Below are 15,288 nucleotides of genomic sequence, written 5' to 3'. Positions count from 1 at the left end.
AAACAGGACATAAAACAAAATTTTCATATAATTGAGGACTTTAAAAAAAAACACACAAATTGGGGATATTTTTTGAAAAACACCACAAGGGTGATACACTTATATAAGTTTAACCCATAAAAATGACAACAAAAGCTCTTTTTTTCTTTAATTTTCTAGTGCGCAAATTAACTATTTTCTCATCTCTTAAGAATAAAGAACAATTTTAGGTTGTCTCTTAAACTAAACCAATTCTAAATAAGGATTCTTTTAAAAAATGACAACAAAAGCTCTTTTTTTCTTTAATTTTCTAGTGCGCAAATTAACTATTTTCTCATCTCTTAAGAATAAAGAACAATTTTAGGTTGTCTCTTAAACTAAACTAATTCTAAATAAGGATTCTTTTAAAAAATGACAACAAAAAAGCTCTTTTTTCTCTTTAATTTTCTAGTGCGCAAATTAACTATTTTCTCATCTCTTAAGAATAAAGAACAATTTTAGGTTGTCTCTTAAACTAAACCAATTCTAAATAAGGATTCTTTTAAAAAATGACAACAAAAGCTCTTTTTTTCTTTAATTTTCTAGTGCGCAAATTAACTATTTTCTCATCTCTTAAGAATAAAGAACAATTTTAGGTTGTCTCTTAAACTAAACCAATTCTAAATAAGGATTATTTTCCCTCTAATGAGATGAATTTCATCCTCCATTCAATAATCCAATTACCTTTTTTTCTATCCCTCATACTATTACCAGCTACCTATTTCAATTCATGTCGTTTAAAAATTGGTCTTTTTTAAAGGGACGAAGAAAGTGTTTTATTCCAATTCACCATTATATGATGGGTCTAACATTTTGGTGGGCTTTATTTGCAGGCTCAGACTATAGCTTGGCTTTTCTACTTTCAACTAAATTTCATACACCGCGACCCATTATAATTTATGGAGTAATTTTTTATTTCTCAACTCAGTCATAATCATAAAATTGGGAAGTAATGTAGAAACTCGTTTTTGTTTTTAGTACTACAAGAATATTAAAAATAGTCCACGGTATATATTAAGTTATGCCCAAAAATTAAAAAAGCACAAGTAAAAAGGGAACCCACCCACTCACAATAAAATTCGAATTTGTGTATTTATTAATATTTTGTAAATATTGTTGTTCTTACTTTTTAATTGGTTTAAATTGTTGGACATATTAGTATATCCCATGTTATGATTCCCATTGTTCACAAATTCAGTCTTAAAGATCGAACTAGAGACCAAATTAGGGTCCTTCATTTTCTTAATCACGTGGTTAGGATTAATTTACAATTAATTTAATATTTTATTCAATAAAAACTTTTTTGTAAATATTTTTTTTAATTTTATTTTCAATAAAAACTTGTTGGAATAAATAATGAACTATATTCACTAAATAATGAACTAAATGAACGTATGTTATGAAGTAATTTTTCGCATTCATTACATACCGAATTTACTTCAACTGAAAGATAATTATGTCATAACACATTATGAAGTAATAAACTAATGGAATGAAGAAATAGCATGACTGAATAAAGTAATAAGTTCATTACTAGTGCTTGACGTTTAACACAGTTAACATTGTATTCCAATAAAATGTCATAATTATGTCATAACACATTATGAAGTAATAAACTAATGGAATGAAGTAATAGCATGACTGAATGAAGTAATAAATTCATTACTACCGCTTAACGTTTAACACTAAAACTTATTGTATCATTAATGTATTTCAATAACATGTCAAAATTACTTTATAACATACGTTCATTATATATATATATATATATATGGATGTATTCAGGTCAGAACGCTAAGTATAAGTAAAACTCAAAACACTTGCAGTCCATTGGATCATATGATCTAATGGTTAGATTAATGCCACGTGTCATCTAATAATGTAGAATTTTAGACTAATAATGTAGCTCGGATAATAATGTAATATTTTAGTTTAATAATGTAGCATTTTAGTTTAGAAATGTACAGTTTTAGTCTTACAATGTACATTTCTAGTCTAATAATGTACCTCGCCTAATATTAAAATGAGTGGTTGAGATTAAAGCTCACAAATTTCAATAAATAGTAGACAAAATATCAACAAAAGCGTAATATCGTCATTATGTTCTCATGTTGTAGCCCTTTTGTGAGCAAGGTTGGTTGGAGGCTGGTGAAAAATGGGGAATTGAAGTAGCTTAGTGGTAGGTAAGGTTTTGGAGAAGAATAGAGAAGTCCGGCGCGTGACTGGCTGGAATAGGCTGAGGAGGAGGAGAATGGGCGCAGATTGAAATGCTGGTTGATCTAAAGAGCCGCGGATTATAGCTTATGATTTGCATTGGAAGAGCTCCAGCGGCAGGGTTTATCGCCACTCATAACTCTTCGCGCTCAACGGACTTTTGAATTCCATGGAATCTTTTGAAATCGCGTTTCACTGAATATTTCTTTCTTTCTTTTCATTCAGAAATGGAGCTACATTTCAACCATAAAAGAGCTTCAATAAATCTGTTAATAATGATATCATAAATTCCATTTTGTACAGAAAATTTTACAAGAAATAAGATTAAAACATAAGAACAAACTTCTTAATATAGTCGTATTTTTGTTTAATCATCTAAGCTTTTGTTGTTACTTAAAAATAAGTTATATAAAATAAAATTTTAACAAGTGATTTTCACAAATTTTAAATTAGGCATACTCTTTTGGAATAGGAAATACTACTATTACTTGTTAGTATCTCACAATTTCAGCACTTCGATTCTACATTATCACATAATTGCATTTGACACAAACCATTAAAAAAGCAAAATCTTCAGAACCTAATCATCATCACCACTTCGATTCCGACTTCCGCAGCATCGCACATTGGCATTTGATCAAACCTTTCGTCAAGTAGGTACACACTAAACTAGTAAATCACAATGTAATTTTGCACAAAAATACCCTAATAAGGCAATCAATCAAAAAGCAAATCTTCACTGAGGCATATTATCAAACACCTTATCCTTATCATCACCATCACCATCGTCCTCATCATCCCCATATCCACCTCCCATCCGGCAAACTCTCTACCAAACACCCTTCTCCACCGGCAAAACGGACAGCCTGGGCTGCCTGAACAACGCGAATTCCATCCCTTTCAACTCCTTCTTCATCTCCGCCAGCCCCACCGCCGCCCTCATCTTCCCCACGGCCCTGACGTCCACCGCCTCCGCCTCGTCGACTCCAATCTTGCCCTTTTGCTCGCAAACGAAATACAACATTCCATTTGATTCCTTTCTTGGGTCGACAACGATATTGAGAATCGCTATTTGTCGAGATGTTGTTTCGACTTTTGCGGAAGGAAGGAAGGGGAAGAAGAAAGAAAGATAATGAGAGATTTATTAAATAAGCCTGCACAATCAATTATTGTGATGACATGTGAAAAAGTCAAAATTTTTGAACTGACGAAATTCCCAAACCCCTAAAAGGGTACTTTTGGTACGAAACAGTGAAAAATGACTAATTTTGAGATAAACGCTTAGTCCAGGGTTGTCTGGGGATATTTTTAAAGTCCAGGGTTCATTGGCGAGATAAACGCATAGTCCAGGGACTATTTTTGTAGTTCACTCATAACAATATGACACGAGAATATCAACACAATCACAAGAAAATATTAATACAGTTTTATTGAGATTTTACCTAGTAATTTAAATACCATCATCACACACACATTCTTCGCTATCTTTCTCTCTCCCGGTATCTCCCAGTATCTCCCATTTCTCTCTCTCAATACGAATTAATAGACCACAGAATCTTCTTCTCCTGGGATTTATATTTTATCCGTCCTTGTTTATGAAGTTCGTGGATTCACATCAAAATAAAAATACGAGTAATATATAAAAACATCACTTTCCAATTATCAATATCTCCAATTAATATAGTGATAATAACCTCCGATTTAGCACCAAATATATGTATCAAATAATCTAATTTAGGACATTACTCACTCTCTATTCATCCCAAAAAAGAAAGAAAAATAAAAATAAAATAGAGATTGAAGAAATGCATCCAACATTAAGTTGGATTCAACCAACTAAATGGCATATTGGATGCGAAAAAATGGGGAAAGAAAAAAGAAGAAATTAATTGCAAATAGAGGTTTCCGTGTTAAATAGTCTGACGCTAAGAGCATTAAGCATAGCTCGAGAATATTGTCGTGATTCCATTTTCCAATCCATTCCGGTCGTCATCATCTCCTTGAACTCCGAGTAGCTAATCCGGCCATCCTGTCATATTTTATTTCATCAGTACATGTATTTTATTCCATTCTATACATGTGTAATGAAACATCGTGCACCAAAAGATGCCATTTTATACAAATAAGAAAATCACGGAAAATTGAAACTTCATGATTTAATAAAATGGACTAGAATTTGACTAAATTTCATTTTTTTAAGTGACTATTATCACTATATGAGGTACTCGTTTGGGTTATTTCTCGTATATATAAATATGTCTCGTAAATTACAACCAGAATCCTCGTACCTTGTCGAGATCGGCATCGAATATAATGTCATGAATGACTTGTTCGTTGGCGGGGCCAAAATGATCGTCCAACAAAGATTCTTGCAACTCCTCAAATTCAATGTATCCACTTCTATCTTTGTCGAAATGTAAAAATGCTTCTCTTAGAAGTTCTTCACTGTTTATCCTTTTCAAGTGCACAGCCAACGTCACAAACTCTTCACAACTTAGCATCCCATTTCCATCAAGATCGGCCTATATTTAATTCACAATTAATATTCATTTCAATTTTTTTATCTGAAAAAGAAAGAAAGAAAAAAATAATTTAATCATAAGAAAAATGATGGGTCAATTGACCCATACTTACGGCATCGAGCAGTATTTGCACATCGTGATCGGGCACGGGCTGCCCGATCATGAACAAGCCGTCTTTCAATTCTTGGAAATTTAGGTGCCCATTTTTGTCCGTGTCCATCATGTGGAACATTTCTTTGATTCCATCTACTTGGTCCTCGGGCAAATTATCGGCCACCACCTACAATTTAACATAACACCGAAAATTCGTTTCAAAAGTTCTTATTTTTAGGAAACAGAGAATATGTTTTAATTGACTTACTCTTAGAACTCTCCTCTTGAATTTGTTCATCAAAGAAAACTGCTTTATTCTTGTTCTCACTTGGTCGCCCAGTGGAACGTTTGAAACGTTGTCAGCATTTTGTATCCACGGGTGTTCTATAATCAACAAATTAAATAACAATTAGTTAAACATGAATTCAAGATAATTAATACATGTTTATAATAATTTTGAACTATTAAAGCGATGTTTGGTTTGATTGATAAAATAATACCACCACTCAATCATATGTTATCAATACTACCTCATTACTATCTTATTAGAGATAGAAAATTAACATCAATAGATAAAAATTAATTTTGGCGAACAAACTAAAATGGAAAAAAGAGACTAATTTTTTTTTAAATTGTGAGTATAATATATCTAAATGAATGCACGGAAAGGGTAAAAAGGTACTTACGAAGGACTTGGTCGACGGTGAGACGACTAAATGGGGTGGGATCGAGCATGCCTCTGACAAGTTGTTTAGCTTCCTCACTAACTTTAGGCCATGGATCCCTCTTGAAATCGATTTGTCCATACACAATTGCTTGTGCTATTCCTTCTTCCGTTTCTGCACTTACGGACGCCAACGATTTAAAGTCTCATAAACCTTTACCAAATTTTAGTAAATGAATTTCACTTTCCACTAAATCATTACTTTCATATTTCACTATAAAATCAATCTATAGAACTAAGACCAATTTTTCTTCACATTTTTTTAAAACTCACCCCTAGTCAAAGTAAACTTTAAATTGATGACGAGGGAGTATTGGTGATGTAATAAAATATGAATGAAATGAGTTAGTCGGACACGAGATTCACTTGCCATCTAAAAGTGAAATGAGACACTTATTAACATACAGACCCGAATAATTACCTGCCCAAAAAGGAGGAACTCCGCAAAGAAGAATATAGAGAATAACACCGGTACTCCAAATATCGACTTCGTTTCCGTAATTTCGCCTCAGCACCTCCGGTGCCATGTAATATGGGCTCCCAACTATCTCAGTGAATCTTTGACCTAATTAAGTCATATTGTTAAGTATGAAAAAAACATTATTCAAGAAAATATATTCAAAGAGAAAGCATTTTTTTAAGGCATATACAGAGAAAAAAACTGACCTGGTTCGAAAAAAATGGAAAGGCCAAAATCAATGGCTTTCAATGGAGAATTTTCGCTAGAGTTTGCGTATAAAAAGTTCTCAGGCTTAAGATCTCTATGGATTACTCCATGAGCATGGCATACCTGCAACATATATAATTGAATAATGAATGTAAAGAGATTTAAAAACAAAGTTTGATCAAAGTCTCACCAGTCCCAAGATTTAAAAACAAAATATTAAATCATGAATTTTAGTTTTTGTTTTGTCAATTGTGTTATGTGCGTATGAAATGAAATTATTTTATTAAACTAAAAAAGCAAAAGATACTTATTCTAATGAAACTACGTTGTTTTGAGCATTAGCATTTGCGGAAAAATGAATTTTTCAAAATTTAACTTATCACTTTCAAACAAATCAACCAGAATTTGCATATTTCCATAAAATTTTTAAAATGGTAGTATATCAAATTATCAAATTTTAATACTCCATTTCTCCATTGTATCACCCATATACAAAATGACACTCCCTCCGTCCCACCACAAAGTTTGTCCTAATTGGAATCTTTCTAAAAGTAGACATTAAATACACCGTGGAACCCTTATTCCATTACACACCCCCATTTAATACAAAATCAAACAATTTCTTAAAATCTGCGCCGGGTCAAACTGGGACACACTTTGTCGGACGGAGGGAGTCTCATTTTATCGAAAAAACAAGAAAAGAAAGCAAAATGAAAGATAACGATAACGCAACAAAGTCACAGATGAGACAATTGCGATAAATGTATTAAATTTAAATGAGTGATTTGTGTTGCATATTGTACATACATACCTTGACAACCTCAAGAATGGTCTTGGTGACTTGAGCTGCAGCCCTCTCAGTGTAATGCCCCTTTGCAACAATCCTATCAAAGAGCTCACCACCCCCACACACCTCCATCACCAAATATACAGCCTCCTTATCCTCATAAACCTCCTTGTAGCTCACAATGTTGGGGTGTTTGGGGAGGTGCCTCATGATCTCCACCTCCCTCCTCACATCCTCCACGTCCACGTCCGTCCGCAGCTTGCTCTTCGATATCTTCTTGCACGCGAACCTCTCGCCTGTCGCCTCGTCGAAGCACTCGTACGTCACCCCGAACTCCCCCCTCCCGAGCTCCTTCCCGAGCCCGTACCTCTTGTAGATGTCGCTCCCCGTGGGGTCAGCCAACACGGTCACCGGCCTCGACACGCGGAGGGGGCGGGGCCCGGACGGCTTCGGAGGCCGGGGCTGGCCGGGCCGTTGGTCCCGCCTCTTGAAGAGGACGGTGCGCCTTGGGATGGACATGCATGGCCCCATGGGATTTTTATTATAAATTTGTGTGTGTGTGTATGTGTGTTTTTGTTTGTATTTTTTCCTCTTCTTTTTTGGTGAGAGGAAGTTTTGGTATTGCTTAGAATCCCATGGGAACAAAAATGAGAGGGGGTGTGTGAGAGGGAGATAAAGTTGTTGCTAAATTGGTAGATTGTCTTCTTCTTCCTGCTTTTGCTCCATGCCCTTCCCCTACTTCCATTTATAGGCTCTTTATTTCTTTATTTACATCACAAATTTGGGTATTTTTGCATGCCATAGATATAGTAGTATGTAATTGTAATTGGTTTCTTCATACTTTCACAAATATGTCACAAATGGAGATATCCAAATTAAATTCTGGTTCAATACATATATTCGATTTCCAAATTTTAAACTTAAAATTTGGAATACATAAATACTAGTACTGATCTTTCTCAACAAAATTTCGGTAAACTTAAGTATAATTCAAAATATAGAATAATTGAAAGGGAAAATTAAGTAGCACATGTATCTGTTATAACAAGCACAATATCATGCAGCTTGGAAGTATATTGCTGATACATTTTTTTTTTCTCTTCTTTTATCTAATAATAATGTACTTGTGTGAACAAGTCACAAGGTAACTTCCATTTTACCATAATACAAGGATTATTTACAGAAAATATAGATAATAAAACAACACCCAACACTCAACTGGTGCTACCGTCGTCGTCCAGTGCATCTCACAACAAAACAACATGCTACTTGGGAGGTTTCCGTTTTGTGCCTCCAGAGTATATAGCTCAACGACGGTGGTTACACACATGGCATGCAACTGCGGATCGAGCATTCATATACGTACACTTGTCACATGCCCAACTTCCTAAATCATCTGCGTTTCTGACTGATGTGCCCGTCTTGGAAGATCCTTTCCCTCTTCCGCCTTTGCTCTTGCTAGTCCCTGCTGCGGTTTTTGAGCTCATCTTGTTGCACACTGCCTGTGAATCTACGTCTGAAAGCCCATTCTCCAGTGCTCTAACCAGGTTTTCAAAGTAGTTCCGAGTCACGCTGCAACAAAACAATATAAAAGTCATGCCCCTCCCTTGTTCGAAATATACATGTGCATGTGAAAACTTCTACTGACAAACAATGCATCAGTATCACACAGAATTTCAATAGGATAGATCTATTAAAGAGATAATCGCACTGAGAAAATAGGAGGGTAGATCATCAAAAATCACTCGTATAAGAGTAGTTTGATCTCAACGAGACCACATAAACTTTAATCTAAATTAGTTCAAACCACACCATCTGAAGTCTTAACTTAAAGTAGACAACTCGGTATCTACAAGATCAATGACTGGAGATGAGAATAAACTATTTTTTTTCTAGAAAATGAAAGAAGAATCAAAGTTTGCAACTTGATAAATGTTTACTAAAACTAGCTAATCAGGACAAGAGCAACTATTATAGAGGTGAACTCATGTATCTTCTGCCCAATAAACTAGAAAGATTAAGTAACATAGGTGTCGACTCGGGCAATAAAAATTCAATATCAGACAACGCCACTGCTGTGTTTTAAAACATAAATAATCTCATACATCTTTCTGTATGCAAACCATAAACTACCTTGTCAGGCCAGCAAGTTTGGTGCGGAAGTCATTAAAATCTTTTGATGGCCCCTCAGAATTCAGGTAATTCATTAGCTCTTTCTCTGCACACTGATGAAGCCTCTCCAGACCAGCTTCCGCCTCACCTAGAATTATAAATATTTGAATGGCCACATTAAAAGCACAGAATGACCGAGGATGATAGGATCTCATTCAGAATGCTCGATCAGATTACAAGAGGACGTAGAAATACCTTGCAAATACTCAAAGAACTGTTTTTTTGTATGTTCTGCCTCAGGTAGATAGAATCCATATGCATAAGTCCATTTAAGAACCTTTCTGCATTCAACTATCTGCACAATCGTCCAAAGCTAAAGCTAAGACATATACTTAATAGACAGCAAAAGCAAATATAATGCTTTCATAGAAAGCAGTCAGATCCAATACTTTCCAGGAAATATAGAGCGAAAGTAATGACTATCTGTTCACAAGAAAAGCAAACTATACTTGTACAGAGCCTACCTGTTGCCAAGCTTCAATTATGAACTTCAATTGTGACTCAGGCTGGCATTGAACTTCACTAAGCTTCTCAAGCTGGAGGGGAAAAAGAATGCACATTATAAACACCAAATTGCAGGGGTAACAAATTTTAAATAAAGAATATGAAAAAAAATATATTATAAAGTAATACAGGGGCCAGATAAGAACTCTTAAGATGCAATTTTGGATATTTATAGCAATGGTGATGATCCCCAAAGGTCACAGGGACCACAAAACTACAACACTCCTTGCACTAGTTTAATTCTCTCCACATTCTGAAAATGCACAAACATTTATATTATGATAAAAGGTTTGTTCAATTACTGCCATTTGTAAGTGCCCTTTGATTGGGAAACTAGGTAGAGGGAAATCCCAATTCACTAAACACTCTCAAAACTTCCTATATTGGTCACTGGGGAGATTGAGGAGCTAATCTTATAGATACCTAGCAACATGTATAAACAAATATAATGGAGACAGATATCCGATATCACATTAGTCTAGCAGATCGTGAATGACTTTTCTTTCTAAACAAATATAACAGAGACAGATAAAGAAACACAATATTAATCCATTATCATTCAAAGACATAGCCTAATAGAGGTAAGATATCCTTACATGTACACTTTGCATTTGATGCAGATCCGCCATTGCTTTTTGCCTTGACTGCATTGAATTTGCTTAAAGTTGTGTTATGAAGAAAAAGGGAAAAATTGAACTCAAGAATCAAAAACATGTAAGCTTATTGTGATGATGATGAATGACAAAATATAGAACAGCCTTTTCTGATGATGATGGAATGGCAGGCAAAATAGATTCAAGAACTTATGACAATCTTAAGGTTAAGTACAATGAAAAAATTAGAAACTGTCTACTAGTTAAAAAAAATACCCTCTGTCCCACCCCAAGTGATTCGTATTTTTTTTTGGGACGTCCCAACTAAAATGACACATTTCCTTTTCTGGCCAAAACCAACACTTGTTTATCTCTCTTACTTTTTTCTCTCTACCGCTTTATTCTCTCTTTATTTAACCATTAAACCACACTTCCTAAATTCCCTTGCCGAAAAGGAGCTCACTTGAGGTGGGTCAGAGGGAGTACTGAACTTCCATCACCATTCATATTGAGTCCATTGCAGAAATACGAGTCGGGGAGATACTCCAAGAAAAATCACAAAGAAGATTTCATAGTAGGGGTATGTTACTCAAAGGAGGCTGTATTTCTTTACACAAACTTGACCACATATGGAATTGAACCACTACAATGCTTAACGCCCCACAGTTACAATGGCTCTCTCATATGATCACAATAACCATTTCTGCCAATTTTCTTCATGGTGATAGGATGAATAGCTTTTCTAGAAAATCATAATTTAAGACTAAGTCACTAAGCTAAGTAGTGATTAGATGTTGAATTTCTGAGCACTTTCATTATTTCATAACAGAAAATAATTAGTGATTAGATTCAAATAGGTTCTCAGCATTTCTGGCCACAATTTCCAATTCTTCCTATATAGCCTCTTATCCACAATTTTAGGGTAGGTTAGCTCAAATAATTTTTTTCAAGTGCTTGATCTATTGAAAAGCTTTTTATCAGCTGGAATCTTCATGCTAACCAAAAAACATACACAGACTAACCATCAAAAGGAGGCTAATGACTAAATGTCAACAATTACATTATAGAAAAACGTCCTTAACGAGATAACTAGGAGTCGAGTAAGCATACCGATTGGTTGGATGCCCATCGCTCATAATAATGAGTGTATCTTTCCAAGGAGTTCTTGGCCATCTCCCTCCTCCTTTCCGATTCATCATACTGAACCAATTCACATTTCAATTACAAGAAAGCAATCAGATTTAATGCAGAAGAACATAACAAATGCTCATGTAAAGAAGATGCTAGCAACATAAATCCATGTATTACATACCACTCCCTCTTGTTTTGCTGCTTCATAACGGTTGCATGCATAGAAACCTCCAGTTCTCTCACCATGGTCCGACCATTGACCAAGACACAACCTGAAAAAGTATAAACGTCGGTGTTTGGTACAATTCTTGGCAATAGCTGTAATTACATTAAGGGATTTAAATGGAACAGATAATAAATTCAGCCATAGCACAGGCACAAAAAGGGAAATATGTGTTTCATGAACAATTTGGTATAGATGCAGAACAGTATAAAAGCATACCAGCAAAACTCAAACTTGCATGGTGGAGTGCAAGTCATGTGCATGCAGCCTTGGTTCTTTTCAATCGGCCGCTTGCACTTGGGACAGGGCTTGGAGTTGGCCAAAATCCTAAAAATTACAAAATCAGCATCAGAAATGCCATGCACTCAACACACTACAAGAACAAGAACAGTACCAAGAAGTATATGCTATCTTGCAAGCAAAAATTAATGAGTAAGCAAATTCATACGCCATATAAATTGTAAAAATTACCACATAGCAACACCAGGCAGAAGACATAACAAATTGTACTATCTAGTATGTAAGGAAGATATAATCTGATTTTTTAACTGATAGAGATATGTACAATCCCTCAGTATCATAATCTGACTTGACTTTATATCAATTATCATCTAAAATTATTATGTTACTTAGATGGCTAAGAAGACACAATTCGCAAAACTTTATTTGAAATGGCTCAAGAGAACCGATACTGCAAATAGAGGATATTTTGGAATAAAAGTACTAGAGATAAACAGCATATGATGATGCGAAGTACCACTTGTTTACTTTTTCATTTCAAACATACAGCATTTGTGAAATAAACACTCTATAAGTACACTCATAGTGAGAAAATATATATATATGAATAGACACATATGATGTAAATTTTTCCTAATCATTCCAGAAGTAGTATACCAGTTCATGTTCTCGGATTCTGCACTGTTTTTCAAAACCCACTTAGCCACGGTTTCACAGTCTACTGGCCGATGAGCTTCTTCTGCACACTGATCATAGCACCAGTGCATAATACTTAACTTGAGTAATCCCCATGAGGAAAATTAAGATGGTAAAATACAAAGCAAACCCCAACTCACATTCCAACAGAAGCTATATGAACAACTGCAAGTGACATCATAGTTTCCACTACCAACAACATATTCCACGGCTGAATCGCAACCAGGAGCAGGGCACCACTTAATCTGTAAGGGAGGATAAGAGAAAAATTACCTTCAAAATAGAGTTCTCACTGAATGATGAGCACTGGGCCAGGCGTAATAAGCATGTGGTCAAGATGAAGCAGTACTGATTCTGTGATTTATACAGTTTGCAAAATGATGCCTTATATGGATGTTAATTCTCAATTAGCCACACATTCTTTTTGTACTTAGTATCTAAAAGTATAAACCTAGTAACTAAATATTCATACATAATTCAGTCAAGGAATATGAAAAGATCAGGAGGTGATTTGTCTACCTTACGGCTGTCCTCAACATAAGATCTAAGAAGATAGCGGCGGTACTTCTCTTTATCCTCATGGGAACCTAACTTATCAATCATATCTTGGCCAACAGCAGCACCACAGGATGGATCAGGACACCTCAGCACCAAGCATCCAGGACCATCATTGATGGAAGTGCTTATGTAAGCTAAAAGTACAGGCAGGTAATAGATAAGTTATGACATTTTAGCACTTACGAATGCATATCTCAAAGTGAGACATTGCAGAGATAAACTTTTCAAAAAAAATAACAGAGATTGCATCCTTCCCATTTGAGACGATAGATCAAATATGCCCGTTTCAGAGGTCAATGTCAAAATTGGCCATAACATGTTAAACCCTATCATAAGGTTGACAAACTCCAAGAATAAACAGATGACAGTATGACACCAAAGTAAATGTATTTAGATCTACAAAGAAAGTGTCATGGAAAATGCTTTTTTATGAAATGTTTGTTTCAGCTTTAGGAAAATTCTGTAGAACTACTCCAATAAAGGGCATACATGGAAGCAGCGGATATGGATAAAGCTTTCGTTTTTTCAATGTATCAACAAGAATAAGTCAGTTAAAGACTGATAGACAAACCTTTCCAGCACGTGTCACAAAAAAGGTGAGAGCATGCAAGAGTTTGTAGTTTTCCAATAGAGTAGCTCTCGAAACAGATCCCGCAAGACACCTACTAGGATACAAACTTACAGTAAGATAAGCACATGAAGATGATGGAAACAAAATTCTGAAAGGAAAATAAATAGTTAGGAGTCATCTTAAATTGAACTTACTTCTTTGTAACTTGGAGACTTCACGACTGGTTTCTCCAATATGCCAACAGCTCTGCGAACATTTTCTTCATCAGCAAACCATTCTTCATGCACGTTATTCACACTCCTGGAAACAATCATGTTAAAAAGTTTGTAGATGGAAAAACTGAAATTATACAATCAGATCATATATTACTGACCAAAAAAAAAACCCATTCTCCAATGTAAAAGGATTTTTAAGCAATTCAAACAATTACTCCATACCAGATACCTCGATTTTCTTGAAGAACAGGAATGAGTAATTACTTGGTTTTAAAAAGCAAAAGTACAACGAGTTACCAGTTATAGCGCCTCAATAGTATGCATGCTGCTTCCCGTGGAATAGAAAGAACAGTTGATATTTTGGTAATATCTTCGAATTGGCGTCGTTGTATATCTTCTTCTTTTAAGATAGTATAGTTCTTCTGTAACACATACAATAGTGAGTTTCTCAGAATGGAGGCAGGAGCAACATTAATATAAAGCTAGTTTCAAACAAATACTAACTCAATAAGCGCATAACTTCCATTCAAAATTCTTAGTTACAGAATCAGAAAATTCTCTAACCATCACCTTTTGAAATACCCTAATTCAAATAAAGCTGAGTTTTTTTTATAACAAAATCTTAACACTTAGTTGGAGTTGGACCTCATTAAATATCAATTCACTCAAAGTTTGGTCTTAACTTATTATTTCTAAACTGTTAAATCTAATTTCTAGAACACAACAGCTAAAAATCAGCATCTGATCTGATCAAAGGAAGCAGTAAACCCCAGTCCTACACTCTGCAGGAAAACAATGATTACTTTACACTTAAAAGTTCCACCTTGCACATCTGTAATGTACATGCACACAATCGCCCCCAGCTTAAATCACACTAAATCAAGCAATTGAGTCAAATTAGCTCCCCGGCAATAAATTGCAGCAGCTGAGTAAACCAATCAGACAACAACGAGGTAAAAAGCGCCGCTTCACGAGCATTAAGTACCTGCGACCGACTGACGAGTGCGTCATCGCCGTCATCCGAGTTGGCGATGAAGTCGTAATCAGCAGCATCGTCGTCGTCCTCTTCATCGGCGTAGTCGTAGCCGTAGTCCTCGTCCATGTCGTGGTCCTCCTCCCCGCCGCTGTAGTAGTTGTCGTCCTCCTCCACCGACGCCACTTCATTGGCATCGTGCATATCGTCCTCGGACTCCATGCGAAAACCCTAGAGAGAGAGGATTTAGGAGCGGTGGGAATTGGAGAAATTGAAATGGAATCAGTGAGCTCCCCACCGAGAAATTAGGGCTAAAGTAATGATGCGATCATCTTTTCCAATTTGGAGATGGATTGGACACGGACACCTAAAATTATTAATTCCCTT

The 15,288-nt window shown here is 35.5% G+C and overlaps 2 protein-coding genes across 2 annotated transcripts; both read right to left on the bottom strand.

The window, feature by feature from the left end:
* Positions 1–3,891: 3,891 nt before the first annotated feature.
* On the bottom strand, positions 3,892–7,853 carry LOC125223313 (calcium-dependent protein kinase 24-like). Its single transcript, XM_048126396.1, has 8 exons — positions 7,050–7,853; positions 6,238–6,361; positions 5,993–6,136; positions 5,534–5,686; positions 5,116–5,231; positions 4,867–5,034; positions 4,521–4,754; positions 3,892–4,261 (listed from the first exon to the last, which is right to left on the bottom strand). The coding sequence occupies exons 1-8, from the start codon at positions 7,554–7,556 to the stop codon at positions 4,118–4,120; spliced, it is 1,590 nt and encodes a 529-aa protein (XP_047982353.1). The 5' UTR covers positions 7,557–7,853; the 3' UTR covers positions 3,892–4,117.
* A 209-nt stretch (positions 7,854–8,062) lies between these two features.
* Positions 8,063–15,228, bottom strand: LOC125222593 (probable E3 ubiquitin-protein ligase ARI8). Its single transcript, XM_048125297.1, has 15 exons — positions 14,914–15,228; positions 14,226–14,350; positions 13,908–14,013; positions 13,714–13,804; positions 13,104–13,276; positions 12,725–12,829; positions 12,546–12,634; positions 11,868–11,975; positions 11,607–11,697; positions 11,405–11,494; positions 10,298–10,345; positions 9,662–9,733; positions 9,393–9,492; positions 9,159–9,285; positions 8,063–8,597 (listed from the first exon to the last, which is right to left on the bottom strand). The coding sequence occupies exons 1-15, from the start codon at positions 15,121–15,123 to the stop codon at positions 8,333–8,335; spliced, it is 1,800 nt and encodes a 599-aa protein (XP_047981254.1). The 5' UTR covers positions 15,124–15,228; the 3' UTR covers positions 8,063–8,332.
* Positions 15,229–15,288: the final 60 nt, after the last annotated feature.

The sequence above is a fragment of the Salvia hispanica genome, chromosome 4 (genome assembly GCF_023119035.1).
Source record: "Salvia hispanica cultivar TCC Black 2014 chromosome 4, UniMelb_Shisp_WGS_1.0, whole genome shotgun sequence".
Classification (NCBI taxonomy): domain Eukaryota; kingdom Viridiplantae; phylum Streptophyta; class Magnoliopsida; order Lamiales; family Lamiaceae; genus Salvia; species Salvia hispanica.
This window is presented reverse-complemented; position numbering and strand designations above follow the sequence as displayed.

Excerpts from the sequence above, each read along its gene's own strand:
- LOC125223313 (XM_048126396.1), bottom strand. The coding sequence starts at position 7,556 with ATGGGGCCATGCATGTCCATCCCAAGGCGCACCGTCCTCTTCAAGAGG. Across the intron at positions 5,232-5,533 it reads CACCGTCGACCAAGTCCTTC|AACACCCGTGGATACAAAAT; the intron begins GTAAGTACCTTT and ends TGTTGATTATAG. Across the intron at positions 4,755-4,866 it reads TGCAAATACTGCTCGATGCC|GCCGATCTTGATGGAAATGG; the intron begins GTAAGTATGGGT and ends AATTAAATATAG.
- LOC125222593 (XM_048125297.1), bottom strand. The coding sequence starts at position 15,123 with ATGGAGTCCGAGGACGATATGCACGATGCCAATGAAGTGGCGTCGGTG. Across the intron at positions 9,734-10,297 it reads ATCAAATGCAAAGTGTACAT|CTTGAGAAGCTTAGTGAAGT; the intron begins GTAAGGATATCT and ends TTTCCCCTCCAG. Across the intron at positions 8,598-9,158 it reads AAACTTGCTGGCCTGACAAG|CGTGACTCGGAACTACTTTG; the intron begins GTAGTTTATGGT and ends GTTTTGTTGCAG.